Below are 23,635 nucleotides of genomic sequence, written 5' to 3' on the forward strand. Positions count from 1 at the left end.
CATGATAACATTATTATGTATCAGTGACCATCTCCTTCAGAGCTTGTTCCAGTGTCCTTTTTATTTTTCCTTTTGGGGATTTCTTATTTCAAAACTATAAACTTAGAATGATAGCACAGGCCTTTGAAGTCATTTAAATGCCTGTCATTGAATAAAAACAAAGACCATAATCTAAGGCTCCTTGGGGCCAGTCTGATTGACTGATTGATATCAATTGTTGTTTTTTTTTTTTTTTTTTGTGACAACTCCCTGTCTTCTTTCTTGGTCAAAGGAAATTTGCTTCAGGAAAATCACTGAGACAGTGAAAATACATAATACTGGACTACAGGGTCAGGAGAATTGGGTCCTAGCCCTGTATTTTATTCTCATAGGGTCACTTTGAACAAGCCACTTCACCTCTGGCCCATTTTCTCCTTGTCCATGAAATGAAGGATTGGATTAGCAGGGATCACAATTGGAGGTCCACCGGTCCATTTCTTCTGGCAGGCTGTTTTATTAACAAAGTATTTGAAAGAAATTTGAATTTGAATGCTTTTAGGGAAAGAGTGCCCTCTCCAGGTCACCGCTGGCCCTGTTGCTCTCGCTCTTACTTTCTGGCCTCTATAAGCCCTTGTTAATCGATAATCATTGGACTAGTCATTGGGCTAGTTATACCTTAGGTATTAATTATGGGTTTTTTTATGTTTCTTTTTCCCTTCCTTAAAGATTTGTAGAAGATAAAATGTGGGTTACATTTTTGGAGGGAAGCTCTGCCTTGAGTGTTCTGAGCCTGAATGGTAAAGAGGTAAGGTAACATTTGTTGAGTCTAAACCATTCTGTAATTAAGTGTCTGAAGATTGTATTTTTAGAGACATGCAGCAAATTATCTAAATGTATTTCCAGTTCAGGAGGATAAAAGACCTAGTGTTGCACTTTAATATTTATTATTTAGACTAGATTTCAGACTAATTTAGGATTATTTTGGTCCTGCCCTAGAGATGTTAATCATTGATATAGACTAAGAAGAAAACATGTTTACTACCAAATTTTATTTTATTATATTTTCTTATATAAAACTTTAAAATGTTTAATTGGAATAGATATTCTGGCTCATCTATATGGTAGAAAAGATTTCTAGCAAATGGAAGAAAATGCTTCACTTACAAGAAAACAAAGGAGGAATGTGCTCATTATTCCAAGGAACTTGTTTTATTGGCTTAGATTGTGGTACCCAGGTCCCTTTTTCAAGCGTAGGTAAACTAATTCCCGTAGATAACAAATCCATCCCATTGAGGCATTTTAGAAAGTTGTAATTAGTGGAGATATTCCTAACCTACGATTTGAAATGGCATTGATTGTGCGAAACTTACATCAATGTCCTGGAATAGTTGTACTCCTGTAAAGTGCTATGTCTATTAGTTTTTTCTGAATGCTTTTAGACAAATCCTACATATCTAAGTATATGGGCACTAGATAGGATGGACTAAAATCCAGGCCTAATTTCTCCAACAGCAGGCAACTCGGTAAAGATTTACCTGAGCTTCCTCTTCTGTTACATAACTTCCACTTCCTTGGAGAAAAAGATTTCCATGTGTATATTGCTTTTGAAATAGATTTTGTAGGGTTTTGCTTGTTTTTCCCAAATGCATTAGTAGTACGCTCATGCAAAAGTAAATTAAGAAACACAGAAAAGTATGAAGAAATAATAAAGACCACTTGTGGTCCTACCATTATAAAATAATTTTTCTAAACCTTCATATAGGCATATATATATATTAAAACAAATGGGATTACATATATATGTACATATATATTAACAAAAATGAGATATACATATCATGGACATCTTTCTATATGAACAAATATGTCATTTTTAATGACTGCATTTTAATTAAAAATTAATTAAAAATTAATTTTATTATGTGGATAAATATATAAATTTATTTAACCAAATTCATTAATAGACATCTAGGTTGTTTCCAACTTTTTTTTTTTAATTTATTTTATTTTTTAATTTTTGGCTGTGTCAGGTCTTTGTTTCTCTGCGAGGGCTTTCTCTAGTTGCGGCGAGCGGGGCCCACTCTTCATCGCGGTGCGAGGGCCTCTCACTATCGCGGCCTCTCCTGTTGCGGAGCACAGGCTCCAGACGCGCAGGCCCAGTAGTTGTGGCTCACGGGCCTAGTTGCTCCGCGGCATGTGGGATCCTCCCAGACCAGGGCTCGAACCCATGTCCCCTGCATTGGCAGGCAGATTCTCAACCACTGCACCACCAGAGAAGCCCCCTGGCAGGAGATCTTTAGACCCAACCAAGTTGTCAATTACTTGCCGCGCAGTCTTAATTTGGATGTTTGGTGGTCGTCTGGGTGGATCTTTTCAAGTCCAGAGAGATAGAGCAATAGGAAAATGAGAAAGACTGAGGGGGAAAAGCCTTGGCCTCAGTGCGCTTCTTCGCGGCCAGAGAACTGGTCTCTGCCAGATCCTGCAGGCGACGTCAGCTGCCCCTTAACGGGCTACTTGAATCTACATGGCTCAGGGTAAGTCCCAGCCACCCTTCAGAGGGGAGCCGTAGCCCAGTAGGCGGATCGAGATTATGGCCTTGGAGGCCCCGCACTGGGTGCCAGGAAAGATGTTGCAGGAAAGAGAGTAGGGTGCGAGAGGATGGTCACATCCCAAGTCATGTCTGAGTCCCTGGGATGGCCGCCCAGTGTGGGTTCTTGGCTTTGTGCAGGCAAGATTTCAAGAGCAAGACATAGTAAAGTGAAAGAAGGTTTATTCAGGGAGATACACGCTCCACAGACAGAGTGTGGGCCATCTTGGAAGGCAAGAGGCTGTTTCCAACTTTTAATTACTAAAACCAGCATTCCAGGGAACCCCTGTGTACGCTCTAACTTTGCATGCTTAACTATTATTCCTTAAGATAAATTCTTAAATGTAAATTTGCTACGACAAAGATATTAACATATTAAATGTTGATACTTGTTGGCTAACTGCTCTTCAGGAGGAATGTATCTAGTTGTATTATGCCTCGGATTACCTAACATCCAACATTCTAATCAGTACTGGATGTTTTTTAACTTTGACCGTCTGAAAAACTAGAAGTAGTATGTCACTTCTGTGTTAAGATTTTGATTGCTAGCTCTTTTAATTCATTGGTCATTTTGTACTTCTCTGACGAGCTGTTTGTGACCTTAGCTCATTTTTCCCCTGGGGTATTATTCATCTTTTGAAGCTCCCTTGATGTTAATCCCTTTTCATAACATGCTGCAGATATTCCTCCCAGTTTGCCTTATGACTTTGTTGTGTCTTCACCATATGGAAATAACTGATCTTTAAATTTAGTTCTAACTTTGATATCTTAAAAAGCCCTTCCTTCCCCCATGGTGCTGTAAATATTTAAGAGCGGCTCTCAGTTTGGCATTCTCTGTCAGCTCTTATTCCTTTTCTGAATATTTCTTTTGTCTTTCCCCTGATAATTTTCCTTGTTTGGTTTTTTCCTCCCTTCTTTTCAGCTCTGTTCCTCACCCTTAAGTCTAGTCATGTATGTTATGCTCTTAGAAAGGACCCACCCTTAGCTCCCTTAAAAGATTTTCAAAATTCTGAAAAAATAATGTTTTGGGAAAGTGCATAATAATGTTTGATTTATCCTTTTGAAAGTTAGACATTTCCAAACCTCTAGTCTAGCTTTGTTAGTACCACTGTTTCAGCCCGAAATCTTCTAGACGCAAGACTAATAGGAACACTTCCAATCCAGGGGAGAGTCTGGAAAAAGTGTATAGCGTAAGCAGGACAAACCTGAAGGATGCCCTTCTTGAGCATTTTCTTTTCTGTCGTCTAAATTTCTTTCTTTTCATTTGGCTCTGATCTCTGCCAAGTGGATATTCTTGATGAAGTGCCTCTTAAATGGCCATTATTTTAGTTATTATTAGTCAGCCCGTTATTAGTGACTGAGGCTTAAGAATACTTGTTAGTATTCTTTGGTGAATATATAAAGAATGCTGTTGACTTTAAAAAGTAACAAATGGCATATGAAGCCTGTTGCCAAGTTCTGAAATTTAATTGATTTGGTCTAATAAGTGAGTAAAGAATTATTAGTTCTTAGGACTCTGACTTCAAAGCTCAGGATGGACACTAAATTCCTATTAAACACGGCTGTGCTGTTCAGGCCAGCAGCTTTCAACCTCTCCAGCCTATGCCTTCAAAGAATTCTAATGTCAATAGCACGTAAGGAAAGTATTTTTTTTAATACATCCACAGGACAGTGTAACTTGATTATAATATGTTGGTTGTTTTAGATTATACTTTTGTCTAAAAGCTTCTCACATTTATAGGAAAGGCAGGGTGCCAGTTTCACAGATGCCAGTCTTTCTGTTTTCAGAATGATTAACTTTTGTTGAAGATTTAAAATGGTCTTAAATTCTCTCAGTATTCTTCTGACGTTTGAAATGCTGAAACTACTTTGACACTATAGCACCTTTCAAGACCATTACACCAAGTTAGGAAGGCCCAAATGAACAGGGAAATTATTTTAAGGATTTTCTACTGTCCTTCCTTTAGTTGTCTCATGTAGGAACAATTATTTAATCTGTGAATCAAAATCATAGGAAGTATAAAATTATGTAGTAGAGTTGTCAGTGAATTTATATCTGGCCAGGGAAAGATACTTACTGCAGCAAAGGAAACTTAAATCTGTGTGCATCCTAAGAAAGAAGACCTGAGACTTAGCAACACAGGCTTTTAAAGGGAGGATTGGGGACATTTGAAACTAGTTAAGGGAATTCCCAGGTTAGGACTACGCGCTTCCACTGCAGGGGGGGGTCCAGGTTCGATCCCTGGTCGGGGAACTAAGATTCTGCCAGCCGCGTGGAGCGGCCAAAAAAAACCCAAAAACCCCAAAACCAAAACCCAACCAAAACAAAACAAAAAATTAGTTAAAAATACAGTATATGTGAAATGGTTATGTTGAATTGAGTCTAGCTGAATGAAGCCTATACTGTTGTCGTAGTAAGACTGAGGCAGGCACTTTATTCCAAGATAGTGAATTTTCATGCAATGAATTTTTATTTTATATCTCTTTTACTCAACTAGTTATTGGGTCGGACTATAACTATTACTTTAAAGAGTCCAGACTGGATCAAAACTTTGGAAGAAGAAATGAGTTTAGAGAAAATCAGCGTCCCCTTGCCGTCCTCAACAAGCTCCACCCTGCTGGGTGAAGACGCGGAGGTTGCGGCCGACTTCGATATGGAAGGTCTGCTTGTTGAACACATTTACTGCTGTCCTTCAAGATGTTTCCTTCCCATCAGTAACGTCTCAGTCTCCAAGTTTATCCTTCTCTTCCTTCTTGTAACACTGAGAGCAATATTAACGAGATTTTGTTTTGCATCGTATTGTGTGTCTTTTGCTTGTACCCAGACTTAGATGTATTTGCCGTTCTGCCATGCAATCCAAATGTTAGTTTATGTCCTTGTGTCGTAAGAGCACAAAGTGGTATTTTTGGTGTGTGGTTTTGTCCCCTTAATTGTAGTTAAGGTAGAAAAGTAGAAGCTCAATGTGCCGAAATGGGTTCAAAATAATTACTACAAAAGAATAATTACTACAAAAGAAGATATATTGCTTTCTTTTTTAAAAAATTTATTGAAGTATAGTTGACTTTACAGTGTTGTATTAATTTCTGCTGTACAGCAGTGATTCAGTTATACACACACACACACACACACACACACACACACACACACACACACACATATACATACATGCATTCTTTTTCATATTCTTTTCCATTATGGTTTATCACGATATTGAATATAGTTCCCTGTGCTTTACAGTAGGACCTTGTTGTTTATCCATTCTACATATAATAGTTTGCATCTGCTAGTCCCAAATTCCCAGTCCATCCCTCCCCCACCCCCCTCCCCCTTGGCAACCACAAGTCTGTTCAAAAGAGGATATATTTCAAAGTAATTTTAAAAGATTCTCAAAGTGGCTAGGAACACATGCATTTGAAACTGAACCCAGCCATATAAATGTAATCATTTCAAGTTTGGAGTTCGGGACAGATTATCTCGATATAGTAATTTCCTTAAATGTGATTAAGAAATGCATTTGCTTTTTAATGCTATATATGCGCTATATTATTTTAGCATATTTTCCATTAAGATGCATACCTTAGTTTATAAAATGACAATGCATCATATTGTGATACCCTGTATGTCTAGATAATGCACTTAAGAGTTGAACACCTCAGAAGATCATCTCACTTTCACATTTCACTGTTCATTTGTTTACTTGGTCCACACATTTATGTAGTACCTTTCACATGCCAGGTCCATGCTAGGTGTTGTAAATTCAACAGATGTCATCCTTGCTCTCCCCAAGCTCACAGCTCAGTTGGTGTTACAAACAAGTAAGCAGGCAATTGTAATCATGTGACATCAATGCACTGGTGAATGATGCTGCAGTAGTTCATGGGGCAGCTGCCTGACCTAGAGTTGGGAAGTCGGGAGAGTTCTACCAGAGAAACTGAAATTGAGAGTCTGAAGACTGAGTGAGAATTAGATTAAAGAGGATAGAAAGGCATGAACCAGGAAGAAGGAATGTGCAGAGACCTCAGGGGACAAAAAGGATCTAAGTAGACGATGCAAGTATGCTTGTGCAGGAGGAGTGAGTGTGGATGGGAGGTGGATTTGGTTTTGAATATGTTGAGTCTGAGGTGTCTGTAGGGTCCATCAGGCCCAGATGTAGGCTGTGGGGTGTGGGCCTGGCACTCAGCAGAGAGCTCTGGGCCCACCAGGCAGCTCTGATGACAGTTTAAGGCCATGCGTTTTTATTAGCTTGGCCAGGAGGATGAGATAGAGATGGGAGAGGACTGGTCCTGGGATCAAACAGAAATGCAGACTTCAAGGACAGGCAGAAGAAGGCTGCCCATAAAAGGAAAATGAGAAGAAAGAACCAGAAATGTCAAAGAGCCAGGAGAATATAGCAGCTTAAAAATCAAGGAAAGAAAAGATAACAAGGGAGAGTGGTCTGTGGCAAGAAGGAGAAGTGAGCACCGCAGCCTGCCCTTTGGGTTTAGTCCCGGGGAGGAGGCTGTTGGTGACATTCAGGAGAGTGATTTCAGTGGAGTGAAGAAGGCAGATGGTGGTAAATCGGGGTGTGGATGCAAGGCGAAGATGTGCAGAGAGTGTCTGCAGGCAACTCTTCACAGAAGTTTGGCTAAGGCGGGGGAAAGGGAGAGGAAGGCAGCTGCTCCAGGGAGTGTTATTTTGAAATGGGGATGCTTGAGAACGCTTAGTGCTGATGGAAAGGGCTGACGCCATTGGGGAGGGGCAGGGCAGAATGAGTGGCAGAACACGGTCCCTGGGAAGACGGGGGTGGGCAGAACCCCACTGTTTCCATCCACAAATACCTGAGTGCCAACCGCGTGGTTAGGCTCCAGTTGGGGCCAGGTTGTTGAAGAGAGGGGGTCCCATCTCAAGACTACCCTTTTCTCTGTGAAGTTTAAGGAGTGGGGCAACTCATGGTTTCAGGAGAATTGAGACGGTTCAAGATAAAGCTCCTGAGAAGGGGTCAGAGGGAGAGCCAGCCAGGAAATTGTGGAATTACCAGGCAGCCCTGGGAGCCCAGATGAGCCTGAAAACCACAGAGTCAACATGGCTTCAGTCATCGGGGCCACGTGGTTGTCTCTGGCCGCAGCACCCAGCAGCCCAGGTGCGCAGTTATGGAGAGGTTAGACAGTGGAGTTGATGCAGGCGCGGTGGAAGAATAGTGCAGGAGGGGAACGGCCGAGGTGAGGAACCAGAGGACGTGAAGACAGATGCAGAGACGCAAAATCAAAGGCCTGGATCCTGGTGAAGTCAAAAGAGGGAAGAGTAACTGAGGGCGAGAGTGGAAGTCTGGGAAGTGGTGGTCAGAGGGCAGTGTTCTGAGTTCACTGTTTCAGAGGCACTGCAGTTCCAGGGGCATATGTGCCAGGAGCGGAGGAGAGCATCAGCAGGGAAAAGGCATCGGGTTGTTGATGGGCTGACCACATGGACTTCGATGTCGCCCAGGAAGATGGCAGGGCCCAGCTTGCCAGCTTGCTTTCCCCTTAGTCCTCAGTGAATGGGTTCAAGAGACCAGAAGGCTGGAGGTTGGAGATTATGGCGGCAAGCGGGGGTTGAGGGTGCTACATAAATTCGTGATGGCGCAGCCTCAAAGAAATAGGCCTTTTTGTTCAGGCTTGGAAGATTGAGTTCTGCAATTGGAATTGAGTTGCAAGGGGCACCCTGACCCCACTTTCCAACCCTAAGGAAAGAGGAGGTGAGGAGATCTCAGGGGAGAACCAACTCCCCCCTGTTGTGTATATGTCAGGTTGGGGGAGTCCAGGGGACAGAGTAGCGAGGAGACTTCTGGGGAAGGTGTGTGACCGCGTGAGAGCCTGTCTACTGCGAGGGCAGGACCTGAGTTGAGGGCACTGGGGAGCGGTCAGTTCCATGGGCGAGAAGGAAGGTTTGGAGGGAGAGCATTAAGCTTCCAAGTCAGCCAGCACTGAGACAGCTGCTCAGTGGAATATTGAAGGCTCTGGAGCCAGCCCAGCTCCAGCTGTTAGTCACCACCGGCCTCCTGTTGCTCTGAAACAGACTATCTTCAATTACATTTCCTATAAGAGCGTTTGCACTAATTCTACTTCTATATGTATAAAATTTTTATATATGCCCACATGCTTAACCTATATATGTTTGCAGTGTCATAATGTTAAATGTGTTTATTTTATGTATATAACCCCTTAAAGCCTAGATTGGTGAAAAAAATCTCTGAGAAAGTTAACATGGTGGTAACTTGGCTGACCTTGGCTGACCTTGCACTTTCTCAGGTGATGTTGATGACTACAGTGCTGAGGTAGAGGAAATCCTTCCTCAGCATCTCCAGCCATCTTCCAGTTCTGGCCTTGGCACTTCCCCAAGTTCTTCACCCCGGACCAGTCCCTGCCAGTCACCTACCATATCAGAGGGGCCTGTGCCTTCCCTTCCCATGAGACCAAGTCGAGCTCCATCAAGAACACCCGGGCACCCAGCTTCACAAAGTGTGTATTTTACTTAAAGTTTTGTATGACTTTCCCTGACTAATGCATTTGATTTTAGACGGTTAAACCTCTGATGCCTTTGCCTCTCCTTTGGAGACCCATTTTTGTTTTAACTTTCATATCCATAGGCTGAAGTGTAGCATGTTTTCTGTGTATACGAAAGAGGAAACTTCGCAGATGGTAAGCCCTAAATGGAAAGGATACTCATCACTGCCACTAGATGAGAATTTTTCTTAGTTCTTTTTCTATGTGGCCAGGCTTGTCCATGTCTTATCATTGATGATTTTCTATCGTTATAGTCAGGACCCATAACTATTCGGGCTTAACTGTCTATCTGTACATTACCTAAATTATAATATGAAGCAGAAAGAGACAAGATATATTTTTTGAATTCAACTTGATAGTCATGACTTCTCCAAAGTTGGAGGATTTATCTCTGGAGGTTGTTACGCTACATGGTTTAGTCACTGTTCCATGCTAACCAATGTCTTCAGAAAATACCTTCCATTTCATAAACTTCTCTAGCTCACCCATGCTACTCTTAGAGGACTGGCTTCATTCAATAAATTCAAGATAAGCCAGGGTATAGAGAGAAGAGACACCCTTTTCTTTTTCTTCTCTCTATTGGCCAGTACACTGCAAGTGACTTAACTCACACAGTACTTCATGCCATCTTTTTTTTTTAAAATAATATAACCACTGTCTCTTTTTTTTTTTTTTCCGGGTGCGTTGGATCTTCGTTGTTGTGCATGGGCTTTCTCTAGTTGCAGCGAGCAGGGGCTATTCTTCTTTGTGGTGCGCGGGCTTCTCATTGCGGTGGCTTCTTTTGTTTTGGAGCACAAGCTCTAGACATGCGGGCTTCAGTAGTTGTGGCATGCAGGCTCGGTAGTTGCGGCTCGTGGGCTCTGGAGCGCAGGCTTAGTAGTTGTGGTGCACGGGCTTAGTTGCTCCGCGGCACATGGGATCTTCCTAGACCAGGGCCCGAACCCGTGTCCGCTGCATTGGCATGCATATTCTTAACCACTGCACCACCAGGGAAGCCCCCTTTGTGCTGTCTTAATAGGGCCGCTCGATAAATCCCCTTCAGCACCTGGGGCCTGGGTAAGAAGTCCACAGAGAGCTAGCCTGATTGCTCTCATGGTACCAAAGGGTAATGTAGTAGCAGAACTGCTTATGTTATTGATATCAGAAATGTGTGACATTACACTGTAGTACAAATTTAGAAAATTAGCAAAATAATTTATCATACGCGTATAGAAAGTACGTTTGTGCTCACATCCACTTGGAACGTGATCCTCTTACCTCAGGTACTTTTTCGGTAGGTTCTCCTGTTGACACTCAACCCCTGGAGCCCAAGCGGCCCCCCCCTCCCCGCCCGGCTGCTCCTCCTGCGCGTCCAGCCCCCCCACAAAGACCGCCTCCGCCTGCAGGTAACAAACCATTTCATTTCCACTTTTGCTCGATTTAAAATCTCCCTCCACTCTGTTTAAAAATGTTCTGCATGTTTCGAACTTCTAGCTTCTAGATTTTACTATTTTTCTATCACTGGTGCTACTTCCTCAGTTTTTCTCTAAAAAACGTGGTGGGTGTGACAGAACAGGGAAAAATAGTGTTTCTCAACTAGATTCCTGTAACATGTTTTCAGAGCTGACCTTTTACAAGTGTGAAAGAAGTGTTTGTTTTGTTTTTGCTAATGGGGTTGTACTGATTTCTATAAAATGCATGATTAGAACTGAAGAACATACATATACTTATTTACTATAAAGTTTATATATTTGTTTAAATGTTCTTTTAAAATAAGTATAATGTTTCTATTTAGAAGCATTTGCATTACATAATAGCTTTTTTATAGCACCAAGACATGAATATGTGGTTTCTACATGATATTTGACATCATGAATACTATAGTAAATCTTTGACATTTCAGTTCTTTATTTAATGTCGTTTCCTTTCTGCTGCACGTTCTCTTATGAACCATAAGGGGCTAGGAGTCCTGCACCTGCTAGAAAAGAATTTGGAGGTAACCATTGATATTTGTTGTAATGTATGGATCTTGGTTCAGTAATTTTTTTGGAGTTTGATTCCTATAACTGAAAGACATTTTAGGTTTGTTTGATAAAAGTCAAAATGAATGACATTTATATGCCAAGTTAAAAATAGCTCCAAACTTCCATTATATTCCTGTTAAGTAAAAGATTAGAGCTTGGTTTTATTAGTGAATAGAATTAACAAGAGCTTCCATTTCCCAGATAGAGGTGAATTACTCATCAAGGCCTGATAGACTTTTTCTTAACAAATACAGTCAATTTGGTTACAAAGATTTAATTCCCTCAAATCATACTACTTTCAAAAGTGATTCAGGCACAATGAGTATAGAATGTTTCCCAAGTATTTGATTATATTAGATTGTATTAGAGCTCTAGTACATTCCCTTGCCAGTAGCCTGTGGATTAGCAAAGTGTCCTAGAAATGCAATTTAAAATAATTATCTGAAATATAGCTTTCATTTTGCATGGCTCTATCATAACTTGTCAGAGCATTCATGCCTCATTTTTAAAATGTAAGAACAATTTTCTTTTATGTATTTCAATAAGGAAACTCTTACTAGCACATGGGTCACTTTTTGTTAAAAGTGTAGTTTACTTGGTTTACATGAAAACTTTCACAGAGCGTAGTTGGAGGTATACATTTGACAAGCTTATTTAATCTAATTCTCAGGAAAGGCTGAGGCAAGATATTTCAGAAGAGCTTTTACAAATCCAGTTTTAATGTCATTAAGGCTCACTATACACATGCAGTTGGTCTTTCTACTCTAGCTGCCTAAGGACATTGCGGACCGGCTCGTGTGTTGTTACAGATTGACTTTGCTGTGTGTAGATTTTAATGACTTTGTATAATAAGGGTAGCAAAGTTATTTCAGCACTGTGGCCTCTGCAAGATACTGCTGGAGTATAACTTTTCCATTGACTTACAGAAAACATTAATTTTTCCCGTTTCAAACTTGTGCTTTTATTTATAGTTATAATAGACTTTTATTTATTTTCTCCTTTAATTAGGAAAACAATCTATAGAAATAAGTTGCTAAATAAATTTGTGAAAAGTTATACATGTTAGCAATTCAGTGGCTTACTTAGAAATCTGATTTAATTTTAAAAATCGCTTCTCTTCACAATTCTTTTGTAGGCAATGTTCGCAGTGTATTTTTTTAACCCTATAAACCAATAACTGCTTGAAGGCAATAAGCTGAGAGAAAGTAATTACAGTACTTTTAGGTTTTTTTTTTTTAAATTATGTATCGAAAACTAACTTGTAAGAGACTAATATAGTCTCAGAGATTTCATATGAAATTGGAACTTTAAGATTTTTGTTCCTTTTTGACTGGCAAATATTGGAGCTTTTATTAGTGATTTAACTCTGAATATAAAGAATGAGATGATCATAAAGCAAAGGCTTTCATTACACATATTTTTCAATTCCTTACTGCTAGTAATGTCAGATATAAAAAGCAAACTGTCCTTCTCTTGCATTCTAACTGTGGAAAGGGCCAGACTCAGGTTTGGGCCAGGCACCTAAAGTCGCTTTGGTTTGTACTGATATCTTTGAAGAAATTTAAACCAGTGAAAGAACTTTTTTGCAAAAGTAAGCTTAACTCAGAAATTGTTTTGTGTGCCTGCCTTTCATTCTGTGTGCTACGGGCCCTGAACAATATACAGCTTCTGTTCTTTCTCTAAAAAGGTATTGGAGCCCCTCCCAGTCCTGGGGTAGCTAGGCGAGAGATAGAAGGTAACAAGACTTTTGCATCATAGAAATGGATCTCTCGTTTTATTTCTAAATGTCAGCCCCTCCAGTGTTTAAAGGCATACCAAATCTTTTCTTGGTCCAACTGTAAACTCCCCCTCCCATCCTTATGTATACCTTGTAACTTGGTATTTTTTTTCTCTTTCCATTCTGTGTTGTATATAGTTTCTAATGGATGTCCATTTAATTTCCGCACAGTTCTCATGTTGTTTTGCACTCTGTGTTGTATATATTTCATATATCCTTTGGATGTGAAATTATTGTACAATGTTATTTTAAGAAGAATGCCTTCAAAATTCTTTTCAGAATAAGTCAAATGTTTAGAAATGTACTATACTAACTCTGGAGTTTTAAAAATTAATAATTGTAATTAAACCTTATTAATTTAATTGTAATTAAACCTTATTAATTCAGGTCCAAGAGTATAGTGTTTTTCGGATGATTTCAGATAACAGAAATATTTTAATGACGCTGAACTAAATTTGCTTAAAAGGCTATAAAAACTAGAAGCCATTCATTAAGATTATAGTTCTTAAAAAGCTGATGGATTTCATACAACAATCACACTTGAATTTCCTTTCAAAAAGAATAAATATGAGATGCAGGCCTCAATAGTGTCCCCTAACTCCTTTTGGCCCCAAAAGTAGTTTATTTCATTTCATCCTTTTACTACCTTTCTAATGAGTTTGAACCGTAGTTTAACATTGTCTTGCATAAGGCAGATATTTGGTAATAAGATGTGCCTGTCTTCTACCTTCATCATAGGATTTTGCTATAGAAATCCCAAAGATCTCATCGTGAGATTCCTTTATCCATGATGACATCTACAGCGTGAAGCCCTGAAACAGTGCCATTAGGTGCCTCTTGTGTGACTCGGAAAATGTAGTGCTGTCTGTTTGCTCCGGAGCTGTTTGTCCACCAAGCTCTGGGAAACAGCGGGGCTGCATCTTGTGACCATCCCCCTAAGCTGACCATGTGTTTTCAAGGTTCACAGGAGAGAGCTCTGTTGGGAAAGTCACCTTAAAAGTGACCTTCTGAATGAGGTATCAGACCAAGTGCTAAGCTGGCTCCCATGAATGTCACTCTCAGTATCCTAATTTTTCTCTTTTTGGGGATATTTCCTTCAGAGCTGGTAATACGCTTCCTTCATCATTATCTAAAGCAAAGTACTTTTGTTTCCATCTCACGCCCCCAGTTTCTGCTGGTAATGAAACAACAGCAGCCAGTGTTATGCAGTATGGCTTGATGGTTTACTTATGACTAATTTTTTTTTCCTTCCTGCTTCAAAGCACCCAAAAGCCCTGGAACGACACGGAAAGATAATATAGGTAAAAACACTTGAATTCAGCTTAACCTTAAAACTGGACCGTAAATAGACACTTGGGATATAAGTAATGGTTTCTTGTTTCTTTCTTTTTTAAAAAAAATGAAATACACTGTGCGATGTCTTTGTTCCAGGACGCAATCAGCCTTCACCTCAAACAGGACTCACAGGCCCAGGACCTGCTGGATACAGTACAGCCAGACCGGTAGGCAGCATCTCGCCTGGGAGCCAGGAGGTCTAGGTTCTAGGTCCCAATTTGCTGCTAATGAAATGTGTTATCTTGAAGAAATCATGGGGCCCATTAAGGCCCCAGTTTCCTCAACTCTAAAATGGGGAATTGCACTTGACGCTCTCCAAGGTACCTTTCAACACTAAGAGTATTTTAACATCCTCTTCAAAAGTAACTAAACATACTTCCTTATTTGAATAAAAGTGATACAATTAAGTAGTTGCAGTCGCTACATAAATATCTTAGACTCTCTATATGAGGAAGTGATGTTTTGGGGCAACTTTTTATATTATCTGAGTAATTCTTCAATCAGAAGGATTTTAAAACTAGATTTCAGAAAACCCATTTATGATAGTCGGTCAACTAAAGCTGGTTCTAAAGGTATTAAAAGCAGGAGAGCAGGTGGCATTGCAGTGCCTTTCCCTGTGTTGTGAATCTGTGGTTTTCTGCGTGTTTATCAGTGTTCTCTTACACACAGAATTATCCTCTTATTCACCCAAGTGAAAATTTTCTCTGGGATAGAACAAGTAACTTAAGGGGAAAAAAAGAAAGAAAGAAAACAGAAACCAGGATCAGTCTAGTGGGTCCTGGGACTGCTGGGAGGCCTCCAGCTGAAGAGTAAGAAGTGGGAACTGTGACTGTAACTGGAAATTAAGAAACTTCTGCTAATGAAACTACTTCTAATTTCTAAGGAATCCTCATAAGATTTATAAGATAGAAATACTTCGTTCTTTCTCTTGTAGCTTTCTATTTAACATCCAACCTAAAGGCCTTTTTCTATATATAACATCACACTCCAAAGTAAAATGTCTGTGGAGTATACCTAAAGATAGCCGTTACCCACTCTCCTTTTTTCCAAAGAAGGGGAAATTGCTATCCATCGATTCTACCACTTCCCACAAAGTACTTTCTTTATTTAATACTGTAAGAATAGGGAAGGAAAGTCAGAATTTTGTGAGATAACATTCATAACTTTTGCTTAAAATAAGGAGTATTGGGAGCTTAAAGTCTTCAGCAAATGTGTGAAAATAGAAAAGACGTTTTTCCCCAGTGTGTCTTCCAGTGTATTTATTTTAGCATATCGAGTAAGGCACTCAAGAGGTTTTACATCTGTGTTTAAAAAAAAAGACCTCGGCATGGTTTTTCATAAGCCACTTAGTTACACAGTGTATGTCCCTCTCCACGTCCTCGTGACCTGTAATACCATCCCCGTCGCCCATTAAGGCAGCATCGCACAGGATGAAGAGCACGGCCCTGCAGCGGGTCAGACCTGAGTCTGGCTCCTGGCTCTACTTTCTAGCTCTGTGGCTTTGGGAAAGTTGTATACATTTCTTCATCTTCATTTATAATAGAGATGATAAAAGAATACCTACCTCTGAGGGCCATTTGGACAATGAAATGGAAATGCCTCCACAGTGCTTAATTAACACAGCGCCTGGCACATAGTAAACGGTGGAAAATAAAAAGGAAGATTTTTAAAACTTATGATGATGTGGCTATAAATAGAGAGCCATTAAAATGACAAGAGGCTGAGGAAATGACAAGAGGCTGAGATGCAAAAGCAAATATTTTCACCAAATCTTATCTGTTGAAAATAAGTAAATATCTCAACGGTTACGTTTTCCATTTTTAGATTATTCCACCCCGTGCCGGGGTGATCAGCGCCCCCCAGAGCCATGCTCGGGTGTCTGCTGGAAGACTGACTCCTGAAAGCCAAAGCAAACCATCAGAAGTACTGAAAGGTAGGCCCTGTATTAGAAACAGCAGTGCCGTTCTGTATTCTTTCCCTTTTTCTTTTTCTTTTCCTTTCTGCAGTCTCTCGCTTTTTACAACTTACTCGAATTGGGATAGCCTTGTGTCTTTCTTTATGCCACAAGAAATGAGGCTGCTTGGGGCCAGGGGTGGGCGGGACAGGGACTAGAATCCCTTACATTTCACTAAAGGAAGGATAAAAAGTGGTTTTCTAAAGAACACCTAACATCTGGAAATGACATTTTTTAGGGCCGGCTCTTCTTCCTGAACCACTGAAGCCTCAGGCCGCCCCTCCTGTGCAGCCTTCTCTGGCCCCGCCGGTTCAGCAGATGCGGGAGCCTCTTGTCCCGGTGGCCACACCTATGCCTCAGTCTGCCCCGCAGCCGCCCCCTCGGAGCAGGTCGTCCCACAGCTTGCCTTCTGAGCCTTCAGTGCAGCCGCAGGTAAGTCCTGCCAGCCGGCAGAAGATCATCTGGACGCTTCTGTGAGGGTTTTGGCTTATTTTTTGTTTTGTTTTGTTTTTCTGTTTTTCTTTTTTTACTGAGGTATATTTGATGCCTTTGGTATAGTCTTTGAACATACTTATTTTAATTATTAGCTTAAGAAATAAACAAATATGAGATTCACTTTTAACCAATGTTTGTCTTTTGGTAGACAAACATTTAATCGCATGTTCAGATATGACTTCAACAGGCGAACGTCATTGGACATCTCAAACCAGTCACACAACAGATGCATGGTTTGGCTGTTTGAGGTTTGGGGTTTCTGTCTGTCTGTCTAACCTGTGGCCTGGATCAAGGTTCTCAGAGAGTGACCCTAGATTAGGGATCTTTAAGGAATTCCAGGCAGCTCCCAGGCTGTTTTATCTTGTTAATGTTTAAAGTGTTGGTGACTTTCTGGGTTTTTTATGCATAATTTACTTTGGATAGTTAATGAATTAGGATGGACAATAATAATTTATTTTCTTATTGCTCACAGTTAATAAGTTTTGGCTTTTACATCCTGGAGAGAGAGGCAGTCAGATCACTCCTGACCGCTGGCAGTCAAGTTAATTTCCAGTAACGCTCTTATTCCTCCTGATGCCACACAGCTAGCTCTTTTCCGTGGTGGAGCCAGCACTGGGCTTCCTCAGGGATCTCTAGCAGTTTCAGACACTATTGGGTCAGTTTAGAAGTTTGGGGCGTGCAGCAGCAGGCTTATTCACCAAAGTGAAGACCATCAAAATAATGTTATCTCATGAGTGTCACACAGAAAACAGTGCCATTGCACTGTTGAGGATGCTGAAGATGTATAATAATTGTAGAAATCCTTCCAACAATAAATATCTATTATTTTCTCTCTGCCAATCGGCTTTTAGTGTATCATGAATTTTTCTTCTCATTTTCTTGTGAGGTGTACTGTTGTATTTTTTTTTTAATGTAATTGGAGGACAAGAAACTTTCAAAGTAGCCGTATCTTAGAGCTTTGTATTGCTGTTTTAGGACAGAAAGTGATCATGAGTTTCATAGTAAAAGTGAACCCTGATTCCTAAAACCCTGTAAATGTTTTCAGTGTTGAAAGTAGGTATGGTACTCTGAACAACTTCAGAAAGGACACACTTCAAGTAAGGTTGCAGTTCTCAGTAGAAAGTCATCTATGACACAGAAGTACTACAGGATGAGTATTCCAATGACTGCCATGTGTCATTTTCTTAGGTCATTTTTCAGCTTGTTTTGCTTTCTGATTTTCATTGGAGTGGGTGCGGTAATCTGGTGACAGGCAGCAAGCCCATGCTTTGTGTGTGGCTCAGTAGATTGTGTTCTTGACTCTTGTATTCTGTTCATCAAAACTATGAAAGATGTTTGTTTTAAACCTTCTTTTTGCCTCAGTCACCGATACCAAATTCCTCTGCACATTATATACACAGACTTTTCTTTTGGGGGAGTGGGATCTTGTTCATGTCTTTGTGACTGTCTTTGTGAAGGATCACAAAGTGGTTAGTTTCCTCCTTGGAGCTTACAACGCTGAGGGGCCGGAAGGAAAGGGAAGTATTTTACCTTTTGTGCCTTTTGAACTTTGAACCATAAGAATAATACCTATTCAAAAAATAATAGACATTTAAAATTTTTTAAATCTTCTGTAGTGGCTGTAAGTTGAAAAGGATGGGATAGTAAAATATGACATTTGTTATTTTGGTAATAATATGAAATAGTCTTAGAATTGAACACTTAGTAATTTTTACAAGTCTTTATCAATTCTGCCAAAAATCTACAAGGTATTTAAAACATAAAAACACACATGACCCAGCTTTACTTTTTATAACTATTTAAGTGTCCTTTGATTCGATAATTCTATATAGAAAAGATTCTTCTAATTCATATGATGATACCACATGTTATATATCCTTTACAAAATGTGAAAATGCCTCACCTATCTGACTTCCAACATCTTAGTCATCTGATTATCAGCTAAAAAGCAGAAGTCAGGAATCCAATGAGAAGTAAAATATTAGCATCGTGGCTATACTGTCAGCGTGATTGCTGCCAGTGAGGGAAGAGGGCAAGTGGAACACCTCAGCATTCCGGATCAACTGAATTCCATCCCTGTGTATCTTAGTATAGACCCATTCCTGTGTCCTGTCCTGTGCCAAAGCTGATACATCAGGACCATCAGGAAAGCTTAAATTCAGGAGTCTCATGTTTCGTAGGCAGGAAACTCTAGTAATACTTAATATATTTTAGAGTGGTGTCTCTCTAAATTGTCAGAGTGAGTTTTGGTATTTTAAAATAAGGTGCGCTTTAAATATTGGGGAAGATTTGCTCAAACTGTTCCTTGAGAATACTGTAAGTTTTAAAAGTACTGCTATATTATGAAAAGGTTATGATTTCATTTTTAAACAACAAAAAGAGGATCCAGTTTCTTACCTTGTTGTACCTTCCAGCTCATAAATTATGAAGTGAATTAATGATAGTATCACCCTTCAGAAAACCTGAGTAATATAGAATAAGCCTGGATCCTGACCATTTGTTAAATACCATTTTTCACTTTTTTGCAAAGTGATGCCATTTTGTACATTTTCTCTAATGGTGATAAACCCACAGACTATCTTAAGGCTGTGTCCTACTCTTCTTGGGCTGCCATAACAAAATACCATAAACTGGGTGGCTCAAACAGTAGAAATTTGTTTTCTCACAGTTCTGGAGGCTGGAAGTCTGAGATCAAGATGCCACCGTGGTTGGGTTCTGGGCTGTTTTCCTGGCTTGCAGACAGCTGCCTTCTTGCTGTGTGCTCACATGGCTTTTCCTCGGTGCTTGCACGAGGAGAAAAAGAGCAAGCCCTCTGGTGTGTCTCTGCCTAAGGGTGCTAATTCCATCGTGAGGGCCCCACTCCCATGACCTCATCTAACCCCAGTTACCTCCCAAAGGCCCCATCTCCAAAGACCATCACTTTGCGGGTTAGGGCTTTCAACATTTGAATTTGGGGTGGGGGGAGACACAAACATTTCATCCATAACAGGCTGCTTCAAATATTTTAGAGCTTCCAAACCCTATTCGGAATATTCTTTTTGGAATAATCACTTTGAACTAGCTAGTAATCAACCTCAGACAAAATTAAAGTTTGAACACTAAGTCAACAATACATTTTTCATTCAAAATGACAGAAGAAATTGGAATTGTCTCTTGGTCTTATGCTATGACCTGCAAATATCACTGCTCTTGGATTTTGTATATAATATAGAAATAAAAGTATTTTGAAGGCTGAATTGTTAGGGTTGTTGGTTGGTCTCCGATTGTCCTCCTAACTCTTTCCTTTGATGTCTGTGTTCCTTTTCTCAAAGCAGGAGCAACCATCAGGGTAACAGGTATTGGATTATTTCTCAATCTTATATGTGCTTTTCATCTGTCTTAGCACATTAGATGTATGAGTCTTTCGCTTCATACATCTAAATTTTCACTCATTTTAAAAACCACCTGTCCACATTAATAAATTCTATTATCATATCATAAAACCTTTTTTTCTTAGTATTTTGAATTTTTAGGAACCATTTTAGTTCTTGCTAATGCTTTCCCATTTTTTTTTGCTTTGTTTTTTACAAAAATTAACAAGACTAAGAAGTTTAACTTCAAGAAGGTAAGCTTTAGGTATATAGACGTGTATTTGGCAAAACCAAAAAGGTTCTTGGTTTTAACAGTGGCATAATGACATAAATACAAAATTCAGGTTTTTTTCTTAGATTTCTTTTGGGAAATTAAAAAAAATAATTTTAGTAGCACAATTCTTTTTCGTAAGGAAGAATTGATGATTTACAAAGATGAAAGTTAACGTAGCAGGATTGTTTAAGGGCCTTTCCAACACCCTCCTCTGTAAAAATACCATCGTCATTAATGTCAAGTCATCACAAATCCTGCTTAGATATATATAAATTAATTCTAATGTAATGAATGATGGTGTGGCTCTCATTATAATTTCAAGTCTGATTGGGCAAAATGATCCTGTTCCTATCAAATTACCCTTTAAATTATTTTGAAAGAAAATATTTTAATATATGAAAATAAAGATATTTACATGTGTAGCATTTATTTGGCAAGGGCCTACTATTCTAAGCTGTGCAAGCATAAACGTCTTACCTGTAATGTCTGTGTCGTGGACTCTTGTATCTGCCATGGGAGAATTGGGGCCCAGGCCCAATCAAGTACTTCTCTTTTGTTATATGAACCATAAATAATCCAGACATTATTGGTAATGTAGAGCTAATTGTAATTTTATGACGTCTGTAATAAATTTGTCTCTCAAGTACTTTAATACACTTAGAATACAGTTTAGAATCTGTGACATATTTACTCTTCAATTTTGTACAAATTTATTGCCACATTAAGTTTAAAGAAAAACATATTTGTTTACTCAATTATAAAGTATGTTCTAGATCAGTTGAATAAAACAGATACAGAGAGTGATTCACTTACGAAGTTATCCACACTGTTTCCTTTTGCAAATGAACAGCCTTCCCTATTCGTAAGCACCAAGTTACTGTTTCATAAGATGCAGTTACATTTTATAGGGACTGCTGCTCTTTTTTTCAACATATTTCATGAATGTTTAGTTATTTGTTTAACAACGATCTAAATTCATTTGGGGTCATGCTCTGTTTTGTTACGTTGCAAGTCTTGAGCTAAAATTCTCCCTCCCCTGTCCTTTTCAACCCAAAGGTTTGTTTCCTTACCTTTAATTTGGCATAAATATCCAAGTCATCTACCTAGTTTTAATAATTATGTAGGGTTTTGAAAATTATTAAAATGAAGTTCCTGATGAGCCAGTTTTCTTATAAGGCCAGGTCCCCAGTTCTGTTACCCGTAGGGAAAGTTGGCCGTGCTCAGTCCCACAGCCATGCTCCACTCCAGCCAGCTTCTTTGTGAAGTAGGCACACAGGGCAGATTTTTCATGACTGTGAAATAATTCCGACCCCTCCTCCTGCCACTAACAGTTCACAGCCAACTCTGTCACGTAGAGAGGACTGTGCACCCTCTGGGCACAGCTTCATTTTGGTTTAAGAATTAATATACCAAATAGAAAATGGGACTTCCCCCACCACCCCGTTTTAAACAATCATTGCATTTGATTGTTAACAAACGTATCCGTTTTGGAACATTTTTACAAGATGAAGGAAGGTCAATTAAGGAATACCATTACGTTACTCACAGCGTTTATCCTGCAAAGGAGAACTTACATTAGAAAGCAAAGAATGCTTTGGAAATTTATTTATCCAAGTAGAAAAGGAAAAGATGTATTGTTTTCAGCTGGTGAATACAAATATACTAATAAAATTAATTTTCATCCATAAAGTTGAATTTCCATATTTAAATCTCAATGAAAATATATTTAAAAGAACAGTGAAACCACATCATCATCATAGATGGGTGCTGGAAGTTTATTTATAGAGATTTCGCATAAGTTCTAAAGATGGATTTCTTCAGTTTGTGTGAACATCTGATAGTACTGGGCATGAGCAAAACTCATCTGCTAATTCTGTACAGTTCCCCATTTTACCGTCTCAATACTTGCATGGATAAAATAAGCTCTGTTTAATAAAAGGACTTATTTATTCAGTAGGGAGTTTTTACAAAATAATACTTCAGCTGTTACCTTACTTAAACCACCAGAGTAACAAGCCACGCAAAGCTGCTTTTTATTTTCTAAATTCGCGTACTTCCCCACCCCCGAAAATGAGGAATAACTGAGACAGGAAGAGTAGGGGGTATTCAAAGTAAGTATATTGCTTTTTGGTTGATTATTCAGTGCTCGCTCTCTTCTCCAGGTAAAAACAAACGGGGTCTCCGCCATCAGACTGGACTTGCCATTAAAGACCGACCCATTTGAAGACCTGTCATTGAACCTGCTTGCTGTATCAAAGGCTCAGCCATCTCTTCAAACCCCAAACCCAAAGGGGTTGATTCCATTGCCTTCTGCAACCCCAAGTAACATGAATACTTTGAGTTCTGTAAGCTGCATGCCGACAATACCTCCAATTCCAGCCCGGAGTAAATCCCAGGAAAACACGCGATGTTCTCCAAACCCATTCACTGAGAGCTCGAGCGGCACAAATCCTTTCACCGACAGGACTGCCGCTCCCAGAAACCCCTTTAGAGCTGAATCTCAAGAATCAGAGGCCACTTCGTGGTTCTCCAGAGAAGAGCCCCTTGCTCAGAGTCCTTTCCCTTCTCTGCAGCCTCTCAGACAGAACAGTAGCAAGCCTTCATCTTCACTGGATGGCTTTGAGGACAGTTTTGGTCCGCAGGGCCCACCCACACTAAAAAGCAGCAACCCAAAAGGATGGGTAACCTTCGAGGAAGAAGAGGACTTCGGTGTGACAGGAAAGTCAAGGCCCGCTTGTCCAGACCTACTGGGTCATCAGCCGAGTTCGTCTTCTGGCTCCAAGGTGACCTTTAGTGATGACTGGAATAAAGGTACCAGTGTCTCTTTCTGTGTGTTGCCAGCAAGAAGACCACCTCCGCCTCCTGTCCCTCTGCTCCCACCTGGCACCACCCCTCCAGCAGACCCTTTCACAGCCTTGGCCTCTAAGGCATCACCCACGCTAGACTTTACAGAAAGATAATGTTATACAGTAGAAAGCAGTTGTTTTTATAGTTTTGGCAGGGTAGAGCCAAAAGAATTGGGCATTCGTTATTCATTATGTGCAATAAGTAATTGTTAAGTGCACTGATGTTGTCATGAAATACCACTATTTAATGTGTACAAAGTTGGAATATGTGTATATTGGAAATAAGGAAAAATCTTTCTCATTATTAACTGGAATTTTGGTGTGTTTCTGTTTGGATAAATACGAGAGAGTAGAAGCCATAAAAAGTGCTCGAAACTACTTTAGAAAATAGTCCTTATTCAGAAATTCTTTGTCAGTCTCCTTTACAGAATCTCAAAAAGCCCAAACAACTTCTAGCTGACATTACTGCCAGCCCCTTTCTTACTTGTTACAAATTGGTATTTATAAGTATTTACC

The 23,635-nt window shown here is 39.8% G+C and overlaps 1 protein-coding gene across 1 annotated transcript in view; it reads left to right on the forward strand.

Moving 5' to 3' along the window:
- Positions 1–23,635, forward strand: part of SYNJ1 (synaptojanin 1) — a 96,951-nt gene extending 73,316 nt beyond the window's left edge. The window contains exons 24-27 of the mRNA XM_082840511.1: positions 14,297–14,367; positions 16,025–16,133; positions 16,393–16,586; positions 22,436–23,635. Of these exons, the coding sequence (XP_082696637.1) occupies positions 14,297–14,367; positions 16,025–16,133; positions 16,393–16,586; positions 22,436–23,233 (1,172 nt within the window). The 3' untranslated portion in view covers positions 23,234–23,635. The remainder of the gene's footprint in view (positions 1–14,296; positions 14,368–16,024; positions 16,134–16,392; positions 16,587–22,435) is intronic.

Source organism: Leucopleurus acutus, assembly GCF_964270905.1.
Source record: "Leucopleurus acutus genome assembly, chromosome: 5".
Lineage (NCBI taxonomy): Eukaryota > Metazoa > Chordata > Mammalia > Artiodactyla > Delphinidae > Leucopleurus > Leucopleurus acutus.